Below are 22,215 nucleotides of genomic sequence, written 5' to 3' on the forward strand. Positions count from 1 at the left end.
AATCTATTATAATATTCTTTGAAAAAACATGATAAAGAGACTAGGAGACTAAGAAAATAAACATGGAATCTTTTTTGTTTATTATTTTGTTTTGTAAGACATGGGAAAAGGTTTCTTTCTTTGTGTAGCTCTGGCTAACCTAGCACTCAATCTGTAGACGAAGTTAACCTCAAACTCATAGATCCACCTGCTTCTCCCTTCCAAGCGCTGGTTTTAAAGGTGTGTGTCACTAGACCTGGTATACATGGAATCTTTCAAATGCTCTTGAAGAATGTGTCTTTACTTGGCCAAAGCCATTTCTGATATCTTACTATTTCATTTAAATAAGAAAACTACATCTGTCTGAAACTCTGTAAGTTTCTTTCGTGTTTTGCTCTGATGGGGTTGAAATCAAAGACTTGCACATGACTTTTACAGTGTTATTTACAGGCAATGGCTCAGAAGGAAGATATGGAAGAAAGAATCACTACCCTGGAGAAACGTTACCTCAGTGCTCAGAGAGAATCTACCTCCATTCATGACATGAATGATAAACTGGAAAATGAGTTGGCAAACAAGGAAGCCATCTTGCGGCAGGTTCAGTATTGCTATTTTGAATTTGGTTTGCTCTCTGTATGTGTTCCCACCATTCTTATGAAGCAAGGAATAAAATAGGATGTTTTAAAGCAGATCAGTAATTATGCTTTAAAAAAATATAATAGATTAATGAATTTTTATTTTATAGTTTATTTTTTAACAAAATTAGAAATCACTCAGATGAAAACAGTAATGCAGAAACTATTGACTTTGGATCTAGATATGAAACAGACCCTAAGTAGTTAGTTTGAAATTACCTGACTTAATTCTAGACTACAAATTAGCTGTTGTTATTCTTTGAGTACTCTGGGGATCAAAGACAGCACTACTACCCAAGGTCACACTCATAATAAATGTCAGGACTGGAAGGTCTACCCAGATCTACAGCCAAAGAAAGACGGCAGCAGCCTATAAGACAACCGTGGCTCGCTCTCTGCTTCTGAAAATAAAGTTCTAATGGAATATACACACTGAATGCCTTAATCATTGTTTGTGGTTGTTCTCGTGTTACACCAGCCTATTGGAGGAATTGAACCAGAGATCATATGATATACAGTCCTAAAATACTATTTGTCCTATACAGAAAAGTTGTTTGTCCAGTCTCTGGAGTGTGGACTCCTATGCAGCTATACTTCTTACGTTTCTCCAGTCTGAAGTTATAGTTTTCGATAGCTTTTCTGTTGTCATTGTATTAATACAATTTGTTCAAGTTCATTCTCATTAGAAATTTCTTTACTATTTGCTGCCAAAGGCAAAACAGTTGCTATCATATTGTGTTGAATTTCTGCAATTAAAACTGGCAATTAATATGTGAAATCATGATAACAGTTATTACCTAGTACAGTTAAGTATGGTAATAGCTGATTTTAAATCTAGGAAAAAAAATAGCTGAAGTACCAAGTCCATCTGACTCATTCTAGCTAATCTAAGTCTTGACTGTTTAAATGGTGCCCTCCTCTTCCCTATTTCAGATGGAAGAAAAGAACAGACAATTGCAAGAGCGTCTTGAACTGGCTGAGCAAAAGTTACAGCAGACCATGAGAAAGGCAGAAACTCTGCCTGAAGTAGAGGCTGAACTGGCTCAGAGAATCGCAGCCTTGACAAAGGTACGACCCCAAACACCTATGGTCAGCCTAGATGTATTGGCAGAAATAACTGTCTCTCAAAGTGGAGTCTATAATTACTCTCTTCAGGCTATGTGAAACTTGTATTAGTCAGATCTTCCTTACCTTTCTTTCATTAAAGTTTAGTTTCCTTAATGCATATGTCTTGCTTACAGTGACTTGAAGAATTACAACATGAGTATGACGATTTCCTTGTCTATTTAAACACGAACAAGAAAAGCAAACTTTCATCTCACTGCTATAGTAAATTTTCTGTGATAGTTTTTGCACATAATAAATAACCATGTTAATATATATATATATATATATATATATATATGTGCAATTTAATCAGCTTTGTATAAATGGATTGCTATTAAAACAATAAGAAATGTAACAGCTGTTGTTTCCAATTATGGTGAACGTTGTTGGAAAAAAGAAGTCTAAAAGATACAATTGAAATCCATTAAGTTTTATGAATGTACTTTTATAATTGTGTTTTCTTCTGAAGAAGCAGAGGTTGAGTATATTGCATTGTACTGTTTTTCCATAGTGTGAACTGTACGTTCTAAAATCATTCTATGTTATATAACATAAAGCCATTCTAATCAAGCCATTTTAATTCTTAAGTACCCATAGAAATCACATCCATTTCACCTGAAAAGTTCTGGTTTTATCACTAAAGCGTGTTGACTTTTATGTCCACAGAAAGCTATGTACACATTCTGAATGTTCACATAACCCCAGCAGTTCTCCAAGCATTGCGGGCTACACGATGACTAGGTGCTCTAAAATCTGTGAACTTGTGCCTTCTAGTAGTAGAGATCATTCAAAATAATTGGTACAGCCATGGAGAAAGGGACCCAAACACACTGTCTTTAAGAGAAAAGCAAAGAATAAGACAAACAGCTTGACAGTGTTATTAAATGGTAAAAATAAATATTTATATGGGAAAGCAATAATTGGATAGAGATGAACAGGCCTAGACAGAGCATCAAGCTATGTGGTGAATTTTAGAGTATTAGGATACGACTTGATGAATCATTAGTCTGTTAGGGGAAGACTATTAGATTTATATCTATCTATAACCAGAGACCACACCAGTAAATCACTCTGATACTTTGGAAAACATAGGGATGCAGAACTTACCACACACACACACACACACACACACACACACACACACACACACACACACGTGTATGTATATATATATATACATATATATTATACATCTTAAAAATATTTACTGAGTTACATAAGGCTACCAAAGCATATCAATAGTATTATACTTTTTCTTGCAAAGACTTCTTTTTAAATTTCTATAGTATAGACTAAGACACGCACATAGTTGTTCTGTTTTAATGTAAAGGCTATAAGTAGTTTCCCTAAAGAGTTTCCATGTCGGGGTTGGGGATTTAGCTCAGTGGTAGAGTGCTTGCCTAGCAAGCACAAGGCCCTGGGTTCGATCCTCAGCTCAAAAAAAAAAAAAGAGTTTCCATGTCAAATTTTGCTATTTTGGGATTGAATACGAAAATAGCTGGCAATACTTCGGGTAGAATACTCAACAGTATTTATTTTCCTGAACAAAACACCGAAGTTTAAAACTTTCCTAAGAAAATACAGTTTACAATGCATTAAACTATTAATGGCCACAAAATTAGCCATTGATGTACTTATTATCAAATATAATTTAAAATTGACTTACAAGTGACTTACATAGCTTTAAATTAAATCATGCTAAATTACTCTTTTATGATATAAAATCCCTAAAAATTGACTCCTTTCTTACTACCATCTGGTAATTCTCCAGCACTTTTATTAGGACATAGCACATGACACAGACAGGAACTAATTACCATGGTGGATAAACTTCCTGTATCAGAACTCTCTGATTTTTCAGTATTTCAGAAAACATTTAACATTCCTTAAAATTCTTCTAGTAGTATATAACTTGTTCTTTGACTCCTATCACTTTGACATCTGTCATCTTCTGGATTGACAACATATTTCAGGTGCATATGACAGTTTTTAATATTAGTGACGTAGCTGTTTTACTTTGTGAATTACTAACTGCTAAGGTTAGATCCTTAGCTTATACCATGTCTATAACATGTGAGTATAACTCAGTTCCTCTGAGCACTCTAACGTCAACCATCTTGCACTCATCCATGGATTTACTCAAAACCCCCAGAAATGATTTAAATAATTTGTTTTATTTTATTCAATTTAAATTATCTGTCCATATATGGTTACTATTATAAGTGGTCTTTTCTTCTAATCTTTGTGCCTTCTACTATTCTGAATTTAAAACAGTCTGCTTAGCTTAAGTCGCAGATTTTTGTCTCTTGTGTTTTAAAATGATATTTAAACAACTAATCAAGTATTTCATTTGACATATATGTAAATGTCATATATGTAAGTGTGTGTCGTTATTTTTAACTATCTATACCATATCTTTATTTTTAGGATTGTCTGGTACTACCTTTATTCACCATTCTGACTGTATTCGCATTCTTGTCTTGCTAATTTATGTCATTATTTGGCTAAAACCTTAACGCATTTGAAATTTTCCTCTATCGTTTTAAAGAGTAAAATCAAGAGAAACTCTTCAAGGACAAATAAAAACAGACTGATCTTGAGTAGTACTTGGCTTGCGTCTGCTGGTACAATTGTGCTGTCCCCAGGTCTAAGGGCAACAATGTATAGTAGTACTGTTCACTAAAAACTGTCCCCTGTATTAGAGATGATGCCTAATTTATTCTTTGGATTATAAAGCTGTTTTTTTAATCATCTAGATAAGAGAGATATGCAAAGTAGGTAAAGCTCATTTAAAAGCTTTTAGAAAGAATTCTTGATTAATGGCCATAAATAAAAACTAAATTTGATGTTTATATATAATTAAACATCAAAGATCATTCTGGATTCCCAATGTTATGATTTGTTATATCTACATCTTTAATTAAAATCCATATTTCCTCAAGTAGAACATAACTCATCTCGAATTTTATGAGGTATTCTATTCATTTTAGCCCTAATAAAATTATCAGTAATTACATAACTTTGAGATGACAGTTTCTGTGTTTTGCATCTGAAGTGAATTTTCTCAATGTTTTTGCATTTTCTTCAGTGAAGAAAAAAATATGTTGAGGTTTAAAGAGTTTTAAAAACCTATATTTTTAAAGAAAGACTTTTAGAAGTTCAAATGTCCATATCACACACTCTTTTGAATCAATTACTAATTTGATTTTAATGACTTAAAGGACTATAAAATATACAGGCCCATTGACAAATTAAGGTTATACAATTTCAACAACCTCTTTTCTGTATTTTTTTTTCTTAATGGGCCCTGCAAGTTTCAAATGGTATAAAAACAGAGGGACGGAGAGATTGCTTATGGAAGACCTGAGTTCAGTTCTGAGCACCCACACTGGGTAGCTCTTACGATCACGCGTAATTCCGGTTCTGGTGATCTGCCACCCTCTTCCTGCCTTCCAAGGCACTGAAACTGCATGCACCAACCCACACACAGAAGCACACTACAAGTAAAACTATCAAACTTAAAAATAATAAATCAAAATTTGCTGGGCGGTGTGGCACACGCCTGTAATCCTAGCACTCGGGAGGCAGAGGCAGGTGGATCTCTGTGAGTTTGAGGCCAGCCTGGTCCACAGAGTTAATCCAGGACAGGCTCCAAAGCTACAGAGAAACCCTGTCTCAAAAAAAATTTTTTTTTATAAATAATACCAAACTCGTTTGCTTGCGTTTGAGGATGATGACAGCTTTTGTTGCTGCTTCTGTTTGGAAGCCTTTGTAAGACACTCGGGGGGTGAGGGGATTGTGATGATCTATGTTTATAAAAAAATTTCATGAGATAGGAAATACTAGGATATATAAATGACAAATTATAATTTACATGAAGACAACATATTTGAAATGTTAAATGTTACTCCTTAAGTAAGTTGGAATTTGTTGTGTAAAGTAGCACAAATCCATATTAACTGCTTACTATTCCTTTTCAGTTACTGCATGGTATATTTAGATGTAGTCCTATATTATTTAAAAGTAAGGTTTACTACTTCCAAATGAGCTAATATTTTGTCAGAGTATGTTCTAGAGTTCAAATTGCATTACTGACATAAGATATTTTTGGTGTCATAATTATTTAACTTGTAATTATAATTAAAATGTTGATGTAATGTTATAAGTACTTTGTGCATAGCATACTAATACAGTTCAGCTATCAGCAATGTCCCATGTATTAGCACTCTACACCTGTGGTGTCCTGACAGCAAGACATGTAACTAACCTCAGCACAAGGCAATCATTAGCTCACAGAGGCTCTGTGTTTCACGCTAAGGCAAGGTTCTGTTTCCATAGTAACAAATTAATTCAGACACTGTTTTGATGTGGTCTTCATATCGTTTTTGAGCATTCACAAAGTTTTTTGTCCTTATGACATTATTATCACCAAATAAGTTGAGAAATTTTAGTATTTAAATTACGTTTGAGGGCAAGTCCATTGTGTCCAGGGGTCATTTTTTTTTTTTTTTTAATGTGGACCATTGTAGCTGAGGAACTCAATCCTGTTTGAGCTTATTTATAACATATCCTGGAGCTTAGTCTTATTTCTGACTTCTACATGTGAGGCCTTATATATTGTTGATCCAGATATGACACCCCTGAGTCATAGGCCAGAGAGTTCTCCTTGAGATGTAAGGTTTACATCATGTTTTTTCTAGTGATGTGAAAAACCAAAAGACAAGATGGTTGAGCATCTACCCGAGACATTCTAGTGTTTGGTTTCTCATAATCCCAGTTATTACATGTCATTTCCAAACTTGCTTTAACTCACCTTGTAAAAGTCGCTCATTGCCAGCTGTCACTAACACTCCATACCTCAGGTCCTCAGCTTTTTATTTGAGCATATCATTGTCTTTCATTCATAACCGTCAACTTCATTATCCTCACTAGATATCAGAACAGTTCCTTCTACATGAAATTGTGTCTATTGAAATGTTGGATTTGCTGTCACTTTTATTTTAAGCATTCTGTACTATGTTCTGTTTGGTGTCAGTGTCTTTAGTTCTGATTTTTTCAATTTTGTCCCCTCTCCTTTTCCTTGACTTGTTAGTCTGATCCAACCTCTTCTACCTCATCTGATGATTATCAATATGTTATGGAAGCTAAACTCCAAGAAATGATCTCCATACGTAGGAAGGTAGTCCTACTGGACTTTACTTTCTATCGCTAAATAGAATCCATCTAAGTTTTTTTTTCCCTTTTCATTTTAAAATTATGTTACTTTTATTTATTGATAATCAACCATCTGTGCAGCTCAGTGCTTCTGGAGCTTAAGATTGGACAATGGCAGGTTTGTGTTCAAACCATGCACAGTCTGCATGTTACATTTGGCTGAAATCATTGCTCATAAATAACTCCAGTGTTTTGCCGATGCTTGAATGTAACAGGCCCTTGTAGCTGACGCATTTCAAGCAATGCTGTTCAGCTGCCTGTTTAAAGAAAGTTTATTTTTGGAAACTATGTTTGCAGTTGGTAGTAGCTTGCTTTACATTTTCTTTAAGTTTGTTTAGATGGGAGGAATGAACTCCTCTTACATTTTAGGTCCACTCTTGGTATTTCTTAACAGGCTGAAGAAAGGCATGGGAATATTGAAGAACGCATGAGACACTTAGAGGGTCAACTGGAAGAGAAGAATCAGGAACTTCAAAGAGTATGTATGAAGCTATTCCCTCAGTCATGACTTTTTGAATGCACAGACTTCATATTGGAGGAAAACACTCTTAACTAGAAGCCATGTTCACAGCTGTGGTTATGTGCTGGGCTTTTGAAAGAAAATAGTGTCTGCAAATCTGATCAGAAACATGCATAAAATTATACTCAGTTCAAAAACCATTGAACCTATAAAATTAACCTTGAACAGCACTGAGTGTTTTCTTTTCTCGTGCCCAATATATTTTTCGCTCTTTTTCTTAAATATAAGGCTAGGCAAAGGGAGAAAATGAATGAGGAGCATAATAAAAGATTGTCTGACACCGTGGACAGGCTGCTGACGGAATCCAATGAGCGTCTGCAGCTGCACTTGAAGGAAAGAATGGCTGCTCTGGAAGAGAAGGTAGAGTTGCAGACACGGAGGGGAAGCGCACGGATGCTTAGTCATATTGTCTAGATTGTGACGTTTTCCTAGCCTGCTGTAATCACTGTTTGCATCAGGAATTCAACTGACTTTCTTTAGTCTAAAACTACTGGATATAGTCTTCGGAAATGAGTCAACGTTTTCAATAAAGTACTATAACATCGTGTTTTGAATGAGTAACTACATGACACATGATAAATATTATATATGATTATTCTTGTAAGAAAAAATATGTTAAAATATGCTGTGACATGTGACAAAAATTTCATTTCTCTTTTCATTATTTGTAAAGGTATACTAGCAAAACAAAGATAAATATTCAGTGTGGGTCTGCTTGAAAATAGTGAATGCTTAATCTAATGACTACTAGCCCTAAAAGCCAATGCATGAGAGATCATGGCAATGAGAGGATTATTATTGTTGCCAATAGAGGGTTTAGGAGCCTCTATTTCCAACTGCATTGTTTCAAGAAATGTGCTTATGTTCAGCCTGAAATTTGATTCACAATCATGTATGTCACTTTAGTAACTGGAAACTATCACACCAATCAGAATTGTTAGAGCTAGTGGCCAAACCTAGACTTAAACCAGAGAAGGAATCATTTAACCCTCAGGAGGACAAATTATTTCAGAAATCTAAACAGAATTTCAGTCACTATCTCATTTAGGCATTTTCCACTCACTTATAATCAGGAAAAGTAGTGAAAATATTTTAATGAAATGTTAACGAATTTTGATTTATTGACACATTAAGAAATCAAGCATCTTGCTAGTTGTTGGCCTGGTACTCACCACTTATCTTTTGAAGAATAGCTTAGTTATTTCCCATTTAAAACATAGTCTGGGAAGAATTGGAGTATTAGCTCTGAGGGTAATATTTAGTCTGTTTATCTATCCAAGTGTATCAAAATAGCACTTCTCATTTAAATAATTTATTTTGCAAAATGTTGAGTATCACTTTTAAAGACTTCAGTGGAACGTAGTTTCCATAGAAACCAGGAAATATATTTATCAAGGAAGGAATCCTAAAAGATTCTTGAGTGCTCGAGTGTTCATATACAGATTTAAATATTTTCAGCATATTGCATCTTTCTTTTTCCTTTTCCATAGAACGTTTTGATTCAAGAATCAGAAACCTTCAGAAAAAATCTTGAAGAGTCTTTACATGATAAGGTATTGTGGAAAGATTTTTGCCATTTATCTTATTCACATTGATGAATATATTGTGAAATAAATGTGATAAAAAATAACTTTGTGTTCTACTCTAAAACTATTTTAACTTTGTTTGCTTATAGCAAGCCATAAATTTATGTAGAAATTGAACAGTTTTTAGTATTGAACACACTGAAAGCCAGTTCTTGAAACAAAACTCTAATGTTAGCTTATAATCACTAATTAATCACTGCCTCCACTAATAAATATGGTCTCGTTTTGATTTGCACCTTAGATAAATATAAGAAAAATAAAAATATATTTACTAAATTCTGTGTAGTTTGAGAAACTATTTCTGCAAAAACAATTTAAATACCTATTATGCAGAAGAACTGTGTCATTAAATATTTTCTAGCATTATCCTACTTCTAAGGTAATTGAAAATCTAGCAGAAGAGGCATATCTATCAAAAAGCAATTTGGAATGGCAGTAACCAAGGGCCAACATGGGAGATTCACCTGAGCCTCAGGTTGTAAAGATCACAGCACACTGATGATATAAAGAAGGCTTCGGGGACTCAGGATGTGACTCAAGATTCAGGCAATGACAGACAGTGCTGAAGACCTTGTAAACACCGAACACAAAGCCTGACTATAGGTGATGGTTAGCTTTGAAGATTGTTCATAAGTGTGATACTTTAGAACTGGATAGGGGTTTGATGACCAGCCATTCATATTGTAGGATATGTGAGTTAAGAGGCTGACAAAGCATGGATTATAAAATCTTAAAAGTTGTGACACTAAAATACATAGTTTCTAACTTCATTTGCCTTGTTTCCTTAAAACTTCATTTAAAATGTCCGCTTAATATATGTCCTCTAGTTGTGTATTAGAAACACACAAAAAGGAATAGCAGAAGAGAAGGTTGAAAGGGCATGAAGAAAGGAGAAAGTAAAAGAGAAACAGAAGGGAGATGAAAGGGAGGTAGGCAAAAAAGAATTAAAGGTTTATCAGCAGCACAATAATACATAAGGTACTGAAAACATTACAGGAAAAGGAAATTTAACAGTTTTCTGGGATTCTATATATTTTTTATGATAATTTAAAAACAATAATCATTTGGTTCAATAGTTGGAAATTCTGTACTCTTCTAATACGTAGTTTGATACAGCGCTATAGCAATGGTAGCTAAATGATGGCACCGAATTATTACCGAATGTCTAATAAAGACTTCACAGAGGAGATCATGTATTAGTAGGCTCTTATACAATTTAGTGGACAGCTAGTGGTCCAAGGGGAGGTTGGACACTATGGAACAGCACAGAGGAACCAAGGATGAGTGACTAAATGAATCATCTGAATTTTTCTGGAAGTACCGTACGTGTAGTGAAATAGTTCTGACCAGATTGTGAATTTTGGACTTGATCTTGTTATGCAATGTTAAGTTATTTAAAGTTATGTGGGCCCCTGGCAAGATCCTCAAAACCTACTCCTCCAACACCTACTCAAGCCTGTAGATGCAACAATCTGCCCAAGCAGATAACATTCCAAGTCATCTTATGCATTATGTCCTTGCTAATGTCAAGCTCCAGTAAAGGTATTCTTAGACCAAACTTCATTGTGGGTCTGTCATTCCATATAGCCAAGCATACTCTCTGATCTTAGTGCATCTATAATTGTTCAACTGTCCACTCAAGTGACTAGGATCACAAGCCACCATCCACAATAACTCCTACATATCAAGTCTTCCCTATTTTTATTTTTTCCTTATGACTTTTATCCTTGAAATCTAAAGTATGTACACTCTTCCTGTTCAGTCCCTGGCAGATGTATTTGACCTCATGGATTTCAACACCTCTATGAATTAAGTACTTTCGTATTTAGATCACCTACTATGTATTTTTCCAGGAAGAAGTTTTATGTTTCAGTGTCAACTTCTGTTACCCTTTAGATACACACACACACACACACAAAAAATCTGATTTAACATATCAATTTTCCATAGTATTACCATACCTGCCCCTGACTTGCCCATACCAAGCACCACTGCCACCTAACCTGGCCAAAATGACCAGCAATCTTCTGAGAAAATCCCATATAGTGTCCTTTCCCCCATTATTCATGTTACAAAAACTAAACTTGAAGCTATTGATAACTTTTGTGTTTATATAATTTTCCTCTGTCCAACCTAGTAGGTAAATTCTGATACTTTTATCATCAAAACCTGAATAAAAATCTATCCATTTTTGTTCCAATAAATGTTTGAATCCACTCTCATGATTCTGCTTATAATTTTTGGAGAGCTCCAGATAATTGTATTTCTTCCCTGCCTCCAAATTTCATGCAAACCTTTATTCACAGCTGTTGTAATGATCATGCAACAATGCTCAGATTCCACCCCTTCCTTTGTTCCTTTTCTTATTCATAATAAAAAGACAATAGTTTTAAAATGCATTAAGGGCCTTTCAGAATGGCCAGTTGCCTTTTCCCTTCACTCAATGGTAATCTTACTTAATCCACACCCCACCTATGATTTGCCTTGATGTCTCTGACCCATCAACCCTGGGGTTCTGTCCTGTCTCACCAAATATACTTCTGTCTGCAATGTTCTTTCTAATATGTTCTCATACTTTATTCAGAACTTCACTCAAATGCCACATTGTGTGGGGCATACATGAGCTACAAAGATGGTGCTGGGAGGAAATGTTATATATCATCTTTTCATAATTCTTCTTTCTTCTTAACAATATAATTTAGTGGTGCATTTTATTTATCAGTTGTCTTTTTCTACTAATTTACATTAAGTAAAAGGCAGCTCATTCTTTGTACACCAGGTGTGCAGAACAGAAACTCAATGAGTATTTTTCTGAAAATAAGGAAACTATGTAATTTAAAAAATTAAAGCCAAATTTTTATTTGAATATCTGTATGTTTTCTAGCAGAAAAGTGATTCTAGCAGAAGAAGGTGCATAAAATATATTGGACCTAATAAACAATTTACAAAACTATCAAAGGAGCTTAGGGTAAATAGGATTGAGGTCCTGAAAATATAAAGAACATGTAATAGAAATGTCACAAATCCCACAATATCATTCTGTTAGCTGCTTTTCAGTTGCTGTGAAAATACATCCTGTCCAAAATAACTAATATAAGATGGAGTTTGTTGGGGCTTAAAATTCCAGAGGGTGAGCCTGTGAGCGTCATGGCAGACTGTGTGAAAGCAAGCACAGACATGGCATTGGGGCAGCAGTTGAGAGTTTAAATCTGATCCACAAAAAAGAAAAGGACAGACAATTAACTGGAGCATTGTGGGCTTTTGATACCACCGAGCCCACCCCCAATGACATACATCTTCCAAAAAGCCACCTCTCCCAATCTTTCCCCAACAGTTCCACAATCTGGAAACAAAGTATTCAAATTTATGAGCCTATAGGAATCATTGTCATTAAAACCAGTCATAGTATGGTAAGAAAAAGAATATGAATCAAATAAAATGTAAGAGTTGGCTATGGAGAGAGAAGCTATAAAAACTAAGGGCTCATTTAACAACCATAACAGAATCAGTTATTAAACTGTTATGAAGTAAGTTCATGAGCACTTAGCTAAGACAACTCCAATCTTCATAAACTTACCCACTGTGGTATTTAATACCAGTCTGAAAAAGTTATAGGTAGACAAACAAAATCAAACCTGTAGTTAGGTTATTGACCACCAGCCAATCTTTCATGCTGAGCCTTATAATCATAAGTATATTTTATTTATTCATTTGTTCACATCTCAAGGAATTTTAAAAGTTGGGACTCTTGGCTTCCTTTTATAATGGAATTCTCCTTCTCTAAATCATTGTTCTTCACTGATGTGCGCTTCAACCTTGATGAAGAAAAAATGGAAATTCTCTCTTTATAAGTCCAGGATTCTTTAGAGGAAAAGAACTGGTGAAATGAACACACACACACACACACACACACACACACACACACACACACACACACACACACACTCACACACACACTCACACACACATACACACACACACATACACACATACACACACACACATACACACATATACATACACACACATACACATACACACACACACACACACACTCACACACACTCACACAGACACTCACACACACACATACACACACACACACACACACACACACACACACACACACACATACACACACACTCACTCACACATACACACACTCACTCACACACACACTCACATACACACATACACACACTCACATACACACACACATACACACACACTCACATACAAACACATACACACACATACACACTCACACACACTCACACACACACACATACACACACACACACACACACACACACACACACACACACGGAAAGGGGGGCTATTAGAGTGATTTACAGGTTGTGATTAAACTGATCCAATAGTGGCTGCCTGTCAATGGAAGGTCCAAGAATCCAGTCAGTCCACATGGCTCACAGTCTCAGTTTGTCTTGAGTACACACCGAAATCCTGAAGTAGGCTTTAAAGCCAGTGAAGGAACGGACTTGCCTTGGAGAGTAAGAGAAAGCCTGTAAAGAGCAAGCTTCCCTATTAAATGTACTATGCATAGGCTTCTATGAGCAGAGGCGGCCCAGATTAAAGATGGATCTTCCCACCTCAAAAGATCTGGTTTAAAAGTAGGTCTTCTCACTTCAAATGAATTAATTAAGAAACAACACTAAGGACAGGTCCGGGTCCCATTGCCTGGGAGCTGGCTGTTTGGAACCTAGGGCTTATGTGGGGACACTTTGCTCAGCCTGGAAGGAGGGGACTGGAGCTGCCTGTACTGAATCCACCAGGTTGAATTGAATTCCCAGGGGAGTCTTGGCCCTGGAGGAGATGGGAATGGAGGGGAGGGGATGGGGGAAAGGTGGGGGCGGGGGCAGGAGGGAGAGGACAGGGGAACCCATGGCTGATGTGTAAAATTAAAACACAAATATAACAAATAAAAGAGGAGAAAAAAAGAACTCCCAAAACAACAACAACAACAACAAACAACCAAAGATTATTTTTCACAGGTGAACCCAGCCACTTGGGTTTTCATTAATTCTAGATGTAGTCTACTTGACAACCAAGAGGGTAGTCATCACATTCACTTCCTGCATTTAACTAAAAACTTGATGTGATTTGTCTTTTGTGTTTGAGTGACATAGCTATATTCGTGATTTTAATAATCTCACAAATTTGCAAATATTTAGTATTAATAAATACCGGGGGGTAGAGGTGGTTTTGTTGACTTCTGTTATTGCCATATTCATTATGAAAGGTAAACACAAGTATAATTTCTATTTATATCCAGTCTTCTTTAATAAAATGGCATCATTTTCCCTTTTAAATATCTATGTGTTTTTCACAACTGAATGCTGATACACTGGATGTGACCATCATCTGAGTAACTGCTTTTTGCTTTTTAGGAAAGATTAGCAGAAGAAATTGAGAAGTTAAGATCTGAACTTGACCAAATGAAAATGAGAACTAGCTCTCTAATTGAACCCACTATATCGAGGTAACATTAAGTCAAATGTTTATTTGTAGTTCAGCAAATATCAATGTGAATTTTCTTACATTTTTCTTCATTCCCAAGTAAAAGAAGGGTCTCTTATTTCTCAGTAGACACTGTCATATTTTTAATCTACAAAATTTGTTTTTGAATTTAGAGATAACTTTCTAATTTGCACATCATCTTTGAATATGTGTAATCAAAATATGACTGAAAATCTTTTGTGTTCTATGTACATGTATATAGTTATAAATGCACAAACAATTCTTTTTTTCTTTTCTTTTTTATTAAGAAATTTTTTATTCATTTTACATATCAACTACCGACCCCCATCCCCTGTCTCCTCCCACCCCCCCCCCCAACCTTTGCCCAATCCCAACCCCTGTTCCCACCTCCTTCAAGGCAAGGCCTCCTGTAGCATGCCAGCAGAGCCTGATACACTCAGTTGAGGGAGACCCAAACCTCTCCCCCTGGACAAAGGCTGTGTAAGATGTCCCACCATAGGCAGTGTGCTCCAAAAAGTCCACTTACACCCTAGGGATGGACCCTGATCCCAATGCCAGCGGGCCCCTTATGTTGATCCTAAATTAAAAATAAAACATACATATAGAGATTGTGCTGTATTCCAGGAGGAGATATGACATTTTTATTTTATTTTCATTAAATTATTTTCCCTTTTATTGAAAATGTGTCTCTTCTCACATAATATATCCTGATTATGGTATGGTCTCCCTCCCTCTACTCCTCTCAATTCTTCTCCTTTCCCATCTGGATCCACCTCGTTTCTGTTTCTACTTAGAAAATAAAAAGGCCTCTAAGAGATGAAAATATACAATATTATAAATTTAATGTAATAAGATAAAACAAAACCTAACATATTAGAAGGGGGCAAAGAAACAAACAAAAGGAAAGAAGCCCAAGAAAAAGCACGAGAAATATATAGAGATGCATAGAATCAGGATATAATATTATATTATATTATATTATTTGATTATATATATTTGTATATATACATATATGTATATATATATATATATATATATATATATATATATATATATATATATATAAAATCAAGGACCCATGCAGGTCTTATACATGCTACTTCAGTCTCTCTAAGTACATACATGTATGTATCAATCCTATTGATGTTAGAGGGCCTTGTTTCTTTGGTGTCCTCAATCTTCTTTGGTTCTTCAACTTTTTCTGCCTCCTCTTCCATTGAGTTCCCTGAGCCCTTAGGGGAGGAACTTGATAGATACATCCCATTTATGGCTGAGTATTACAAGGTTTCTCATTCTCTGCATATTGTCTGGCTGTGAGTCTCCATATTCATCCCCATCTAAAACAGGAGGAAGCTTTTCTGATGATGACTGAGCAAGGAACTGGTCTATGACTATAGCATAATGTCCTTAGAGTCATTTTATTGCTACTTCTTTTGGTAGAACAGTAGTGTTTGGTTTGCCCTAGGTCAATGGACTATTCAGTCTCTGGTTCTTTATCACCCAAGGGGCATCAGATATGGGTCTCATTTCATGATGTGGGCCTTAAGTTAAATCAGATGTTGGTTATTCCAACAATCTTTTTTCTACAATTGCACTAACATATCTTTAGGCAGATCAACCCTGTAGATCAAAGGTTTTGTAGCGAGGTAGTAGTCAAATTTTTCCTTTGATAGTGTGCAGAGTAATTTTTGTACCAAAAATACTAGAACCTATGAGTGAAGGCTCAGTGTAGGCACCTGTCCAACTCTTCCATGTTTAATGAGTTGTATAGATATTGTCTTCAGATTTAGGGATTTGCTGTCAGTTTCTGGAGAGCAACCTATCTATCGTCTTGGCAACAGCCTGGGTTTTTTGTAGTTCCCATGGGAACCATTTGGTCAACAACTCAATTAGAGGTAACCCAATCCCAGTACTGGAAGCTTCATTTGACAAGAGAAGTCCAGGTAGGGCTCTGTCTTCCCCATTATTTGGCATTTTCCTTTATATTGCCTTTATATTTATTCCTTTAATACATGTGTGTGTGTATATGTATGTGTGAATATATGTGAATGTATGCTGTGGTTGATATATTGTGCACCCCAATAAACTTACCTGAGGGTCAGAGAACAGAACAGCCACTATATTAAACATAGAGGTTAGGCAGTGGTAGCACACACCTTTAATTCTAGCATTCTGGAGGCAGAGATCCATCAGAATCTCTATGAGTTCAAGGCCACAATGGAAACAGCCAGGCATGGTGACACACACCTTTAATCCCAGCACTTGAGATCTCATGTCTTTCTTGGGAAAGACACATGCCTTTAATTCCAGGAAGTGGTGGCAGGAAGTAGAAAGGTATATTAAGGTGCTAGGACTAGAAACAAGACCCTGTTAAGCTTTTAGGCTTTCAGCAGCAGTTCAGCTGAAATCCATTCGGATGAAGACTCAGAAGCTTTCAGTTTGAGGAAACAGGACCAGCTGAGAATTTGGAAAGTTGAGGTTAGTTGTAGCTTGTTCTGCTTCTCTGACCTTTCAGAATTTACCCCAATACCTGGCTTCCAGAATGTCTGTACAAGTTTCCACTCTCTCCAGCAATGTAAGAGTCTTCCTCCTCTTACTCCATCTTCACTAGCATGAATTTGTGATTGATCTTAGCCATAGTGAAGGGTAAAAGATGAGATATCAAGGTAGTTTTGATTTGCATTTCCCTGATGACTAAGGGCTTTGAATATTCCAAGTATTTTTTAGCCAATTGACTTTCTTTTTAGAGAATTCTCTGTTTAGATACCCCATTTTATATTTAATTGGGTTGTTTTCTTGATTTCTACTTTGTTGTTGTTCTTTATAAGTTTTGGATATTATCCCTCTATCAGATCTGTAGCTTGTTAAAAATCTTTTCCTACTTTGTAACCTGTCTCTGTCTGAATGATGGTGTCCTTTGCTATGCAGAAGTTTTTCAGTTTCATGAGGTCCCAATGATTAATTGTTAATCTTAGTAGCAGTTCTAATACTGTTCTATTCAGAAAGTATTTCTTGTGTCAGTGAGTTCAAGGCTATCACTTTCTCGTCTATGAAGTTTAATGCATCTGGTTTAATGTTGAGGCCTTTGATCCATTTGGAGTTGAGTTTTGTGCAAGGTTATCAGTATGGATCTATTCGGATTCATCTATAGGCATCCATCCAGTTTGACTAACACCTTTGTTTTTAGATGGTTTCTTTTTTCCACTGTTTATTTCTGGCTTCTTTATCAAAAATCATGTGTCCATAAGTGCATAAATTTGTGTCTGGGCCTTAAGCTTGAATCCACTGTTTGAAGTGTCTGTTTTTTCTTAATGTGTCCAAAGCAGAAATGTGACAGATCCTTATAGTGACTGAGCAAATGTCTTCTTGTTTTAGTCAATTGAAAATTAATATGGGAACTGGAATTACATATGAAAAAAGAAGCTTTTAGTGGAGTTTAGCCATGCTCACCTCTCCTATCATACAATCATTAAAGAAAGAAGACACAAGATTATCAGTTAGTAGATAGATGAATATATATGACGATAGATAGCTCCATTTGACAATAATATATGTATAATTTGGTTTTGCTCTGTTTACTAAGACAAAATTAAATTTATTTAGCTATATATATTTTTAGGAAGCACATAATGATAACATTTGAAACTTTTGTCAATAAATGCTTTACAGAACTCCACTTTGTTTTGTTTTTGTGCGTTTTGGGTTTTTTTTTTTTTTTGAGAATAGTATCTCCACATGAGCAAAAAGTTATGCCTGCTTCGCTAATAAGTGTATCCATGGCACCACACATTCTCTCTGGCCTATAGTATGCTCCTGGTAAAATGAATGATTATCTAGAAATTCATGTTTCACATGACCAGATCAAATCTAAACTAAAAAGTTCCTATTGGGTAGGTTAGAAAGATAGCTCAGCATTTTAAGAACATTTGTTGATCCTGCAGATATGAAGATTCAATTCCTGGAAACCAAGTGGTTGCTTAAGACCAGCTATTATTCTAGCTCCAGAAGAATCCCTCTTCTGACTTCCATTGGTACCAAGCTTACACATAGGGCATATATATATATCATACATATTCAATAAAATAAATATTAAAAATTTCCCTAAAGATGCTTTTACTCTTTGCAGAAGAATTATTAATTAACACAATATCCAATTGTTGAGTGTGTATAAATTCAGTTTAATATGTGAAACATAGTTATGTGGCTACAGAGACACCCCCCAAATCTTGTACATCACTAAATTAGTGATAGTTTCTCACAAAAGTGAGAGAGATAATGTCAATGATGGTGGTGACAATGATGATGATGATGATGATAAAGACATAGAAATATCTCATATATCATAGGAGTCAATGCATACAGGGATCAATGCCTAACCAGCACATCAATTGTATTCTAATATGTCCAAATCCATGCCCATATCTTTTTTGTATTCAGTCTCAGAAATGATGTTATAAAAGTATATAAAGCTCCAATATTATAGTGAGGCTTCCTGACAGCCTGACACCATGGCTTTCATACACAGAAAAGGTTGCTGGGTCCATAAAAATCAGTTACTCATGAGGAACAAGGTGGAGATAAAACCACATATGTGAGCCTCTGCATTCCTAGACTTCAGATGGACATGTTTGCTGTTTGGTATGGGAAATCATTTTTCCTATTCAGATTCTCACAATATATTTTCCAAATAGTAGGTATAATTAATATATCCAAGTTATATTATTTTAGAAAATGAATTATTTTAGAAAGTGGTCTTTATTACACATATCAAATAACAAGTAACTTTCATAAATATTAGTGATAGTTACATTGATGTTCCTCACAAGTCATTGCTTAAAGAATTGAAAGACAATGTTTAATTAAATGTATTCATTTATTTTGTATCTGGGCCACAGTTTCCCCTCCCTTCTCTCCTCCCATTCCCTCCCCCCACCTTCTCTCTGCTCTGCCTCAGAATCCACTCCTCTATTCAGAAAGGGGCAGGCCTCCCATGGGTGTCAACAAAGCATGGCATATCAAGTTGAGGTTGGACTAAGCTCCTCACCTTATATGAAGGCTAAGCAAGGCAACCCAGTAAAAGGAATAGGTTCCAAAAGGCCTGCCAGAGTCAGGGGACAGACCCTGCTCCTACTGCTAGGAGACCCACAAGTACACCAGCTATACGACTGTCTCACATATGTAGACATTTGAAGGCAAATGAATGGAATCAGAAAAAAAAATCATCCTGAGTGAGATAACCAAGATCCAGAAAGATAAATACAGTATGCGCTCACTCATAAGTCGATCTTAGCTGTAAAGTAAAAGATAACCATGCTATAATCTATAGCCTTAGAGAGGCTAGGTAACAAGGAGGGCCCAAACAGGGACAGACACATGGATCTCCCAAGGAAGGGGAAATAGAAGAGATCCCCTGGGTAAATTAGGGGTGGGTGGGCAGGTGGGGATGGGAACATGAGGGATCAGGATGGGGGTGTGATAGAGAGGGGAATAATGAAAGAGATGTCTTGATGAGGGTGCATTTTGGGGTCCTGTAGAAATCTGGTGCATGGGAAACTCATGAGTTTGCAAGGATGTCCCCAGTCACGACTCCTATCAGTAGTGGATAGATACCCTGAAATGGCCTTCTCTTGTAATCAGATTGATGAAAGACATTTTTAAAACTTACTTAGACTTGCAAAAACTCTCTAATATGTATGCAGAAAATGATTTGAAAATTTAATTGGGGTGGAAATATAGCTTCTTTTTTTCTTTTGCTAGAGAACAAGCTAAAATAAAAAATGACAAAAAAGTAGAGAGGCAAGCAGTCATTTTACATGAAATTTGTGCAGCATCCCTTCTAGATGGGTGTCAGCTCACATGTTTTCTTTGCCGATCTATTAACCTTGTTTTCTTTGCCAGACAGGGATGAAGTAGGGCTCCAAAGGTGATGAAAACAAATGTTGCTGAAAGGAAAGAGGGAATGGTACCTTGTAGACTATTGCAAAGATGAAATGCCAAAAAACTAGAATAGCATGTGGCAATTGGACATTTAAATTGAAACTCCAAGAATGCTAGAAGTATAAACGTGTTAAGAGACCATTTCAGCAGAAACAACAGTATGTCCAAAGGCTCAGAAATGAAATAAAGTATAAATTATTGAAGGATTTGAATGCCAGTCAGTTAAACTGAATGAAGAAGGATGGGAAGGAGTAAGTTGCTAATGTGAATCTGTAAACTACGAAGTCCCAAATTGTAGAGGCCTCAAAGAGACACCAAGGTCTTTTAAGATGAATACTGATATATGCAAGGTTTGCTGTGTCCCATAATTTTTAAAATGATATAGAATTCAGAGAAAACAAAACAAAATAAGAATGTCATTTTCTAGAATGACAAGTTTTAATGTTACACACTCCACTATGATGCTTAAAGAAACATTGACCTAAGCAGTCATAGGTGAAACAGATCTACGTTTTTTGATGCAGGTTGTTTGGGGACTATAATTCCAACCTTTCACTCATTAATCCACTAGAATTAATAAAGTATTCACAGTGTAGAACGCACATCTTTCTTGATAAATAATGTGACTAAAATTTAATCTTTTTAAAGATAAAATGAAATGTCTGTCCAACAGACTAAGATAAGTTATGCGATTTCTGAGTATGGCTTGGCTAGTCTACTTTTATGTATGACTCACTCACTATTAGACAAGTGGACTTTCAGCCCATGTTCATTGCTATGAAAATATTAAGTGTCATCTTTTTGAAGAATAATTCTTATTTCATTTGATCTAATTAATTATCTGGTTAAACAAAGTTTTCCTTAAGTTGGGTTATCATCGCCCACTGCTACAAACAGCTGGAGTTCATCAATCTTGACAGATATAGAATAAATGCTGATGTCTAATCTCAAAGTGAGTTAAGGAAGCATGTGTCATCAATCAGTAGGAGCCCCAAGTTGAGCAGAAAGCACCTACTGCTGATGAATCTGTGATTTCATTTTATAGGACAGCATGAAGTCACTTTTGTTATCACCATCGCTATTACAGAAATAAATTGAATTTGCTGTAAATCTACGTACAGATAATGTGCCTGACTATGTTGTGATTACAGTGTAGTTTATTACCATGTTTATTTAAAACCAGTGTGGTGATATTTTTCTATTGCAATTTTCTACCTATTTCATCTCTAAGCAAATTGCAGCATCAAGAATGATTACTAAGATTTGTCTTCATCTTGTCACAATGATTTACACAAAGCTAAAATCCTAGCTATTTACTAAAATAAGATCATTCACTGTAAAGCAAGCATTTTACTGTTCCTCTAAATTGGACAACAGAACACCATGGGATATAAAAATGTTAATGAATTTCTCTACAATTTATAAAACTTAAAAGTTCTGAACTCACAAGTTCATACATTTTTCAGTAAGCACAATGCAAAACACTTAAAAATATAGCAATGAATGGTAAATATTATGATACAGACAAAAGAGGAAAAACCACACAGAATGTTTATAATTTAAATCGATGGACCTTGACTATTAATGTTAACATATTTCATTATAATACAACATGGAGAATCATAAGAAACAACAAGGTTATAAATGTAGTCTAAAAATGAGAAAATGTACCTTACCTTCAAGAATGAAAATCATCCGCATCATCTAGCACATACATTCAAGAGCATAACCGGAATAG

General features: G+C 35.6%; 1 protein-coding gene across 26 annotated transcripts in view; it reads left to right on the top strand.

Moving 5' to 3' along the window:
• The window catches only part of Ppfia2 (PTPRF interacting protein alpha 2), a 452,499-nt gene that overhangs the window by 349,680 nt on the left and 80,604 nt on the right, over positions 1 to 22,215 (top strand). For 15 of the 26 annotated variants that reach the window (XM_036169437.1, XM_036169435.1, XM_036169438.1 and 12 more), the window contains 6 exons: positions 430 to 576; positions 1,548 to 1,682; positions 7,330 to 7,413; positions 7,684 to 7,815; positions 8,946 to 9,008; positions 14,450 to 14,541. In XM_036169437.1, the coding sequence (XP_036025330.1) occupies positions 430 to 576; positions 1,548 to 1,682; positions 7,330 to 7,413; positions 7,684 to 7,815; positions 8,946 to 9,008; positions 14,450 to 14,541 (653 nt within the window). Of the gene's footprint in view, positions 1 to 429; positions 577 to 1,547; positions 1,683 to 6,813; positions 6,901 to 7,329; positions 7,414 to 7,683; positions 7,816 to 8,945; positions 9,009 to 14,449; positions 14,542 to 22,215 lie in introns of all 26 variants that reach the window. The other 11 variants (XM_036169422.1, XM_036169428.1, XM_036169425.1 and 8 more) reach the window with 1 other exon arrangement.

The sequence above is a fragment of the Onychomys torridus genome, chromosome 20, assembly GCF_903995425.1.
Source record: "Onychomys torridus chromosome 20, mOncTor1.1, whole genome shotgun sequence".
NCBI classification, from domain to species: Eukaryota; Metazoa; Chordata; class Mammalia; order Rodentia; family Cricetidae; genus Onychomys; species Onychomys torridus.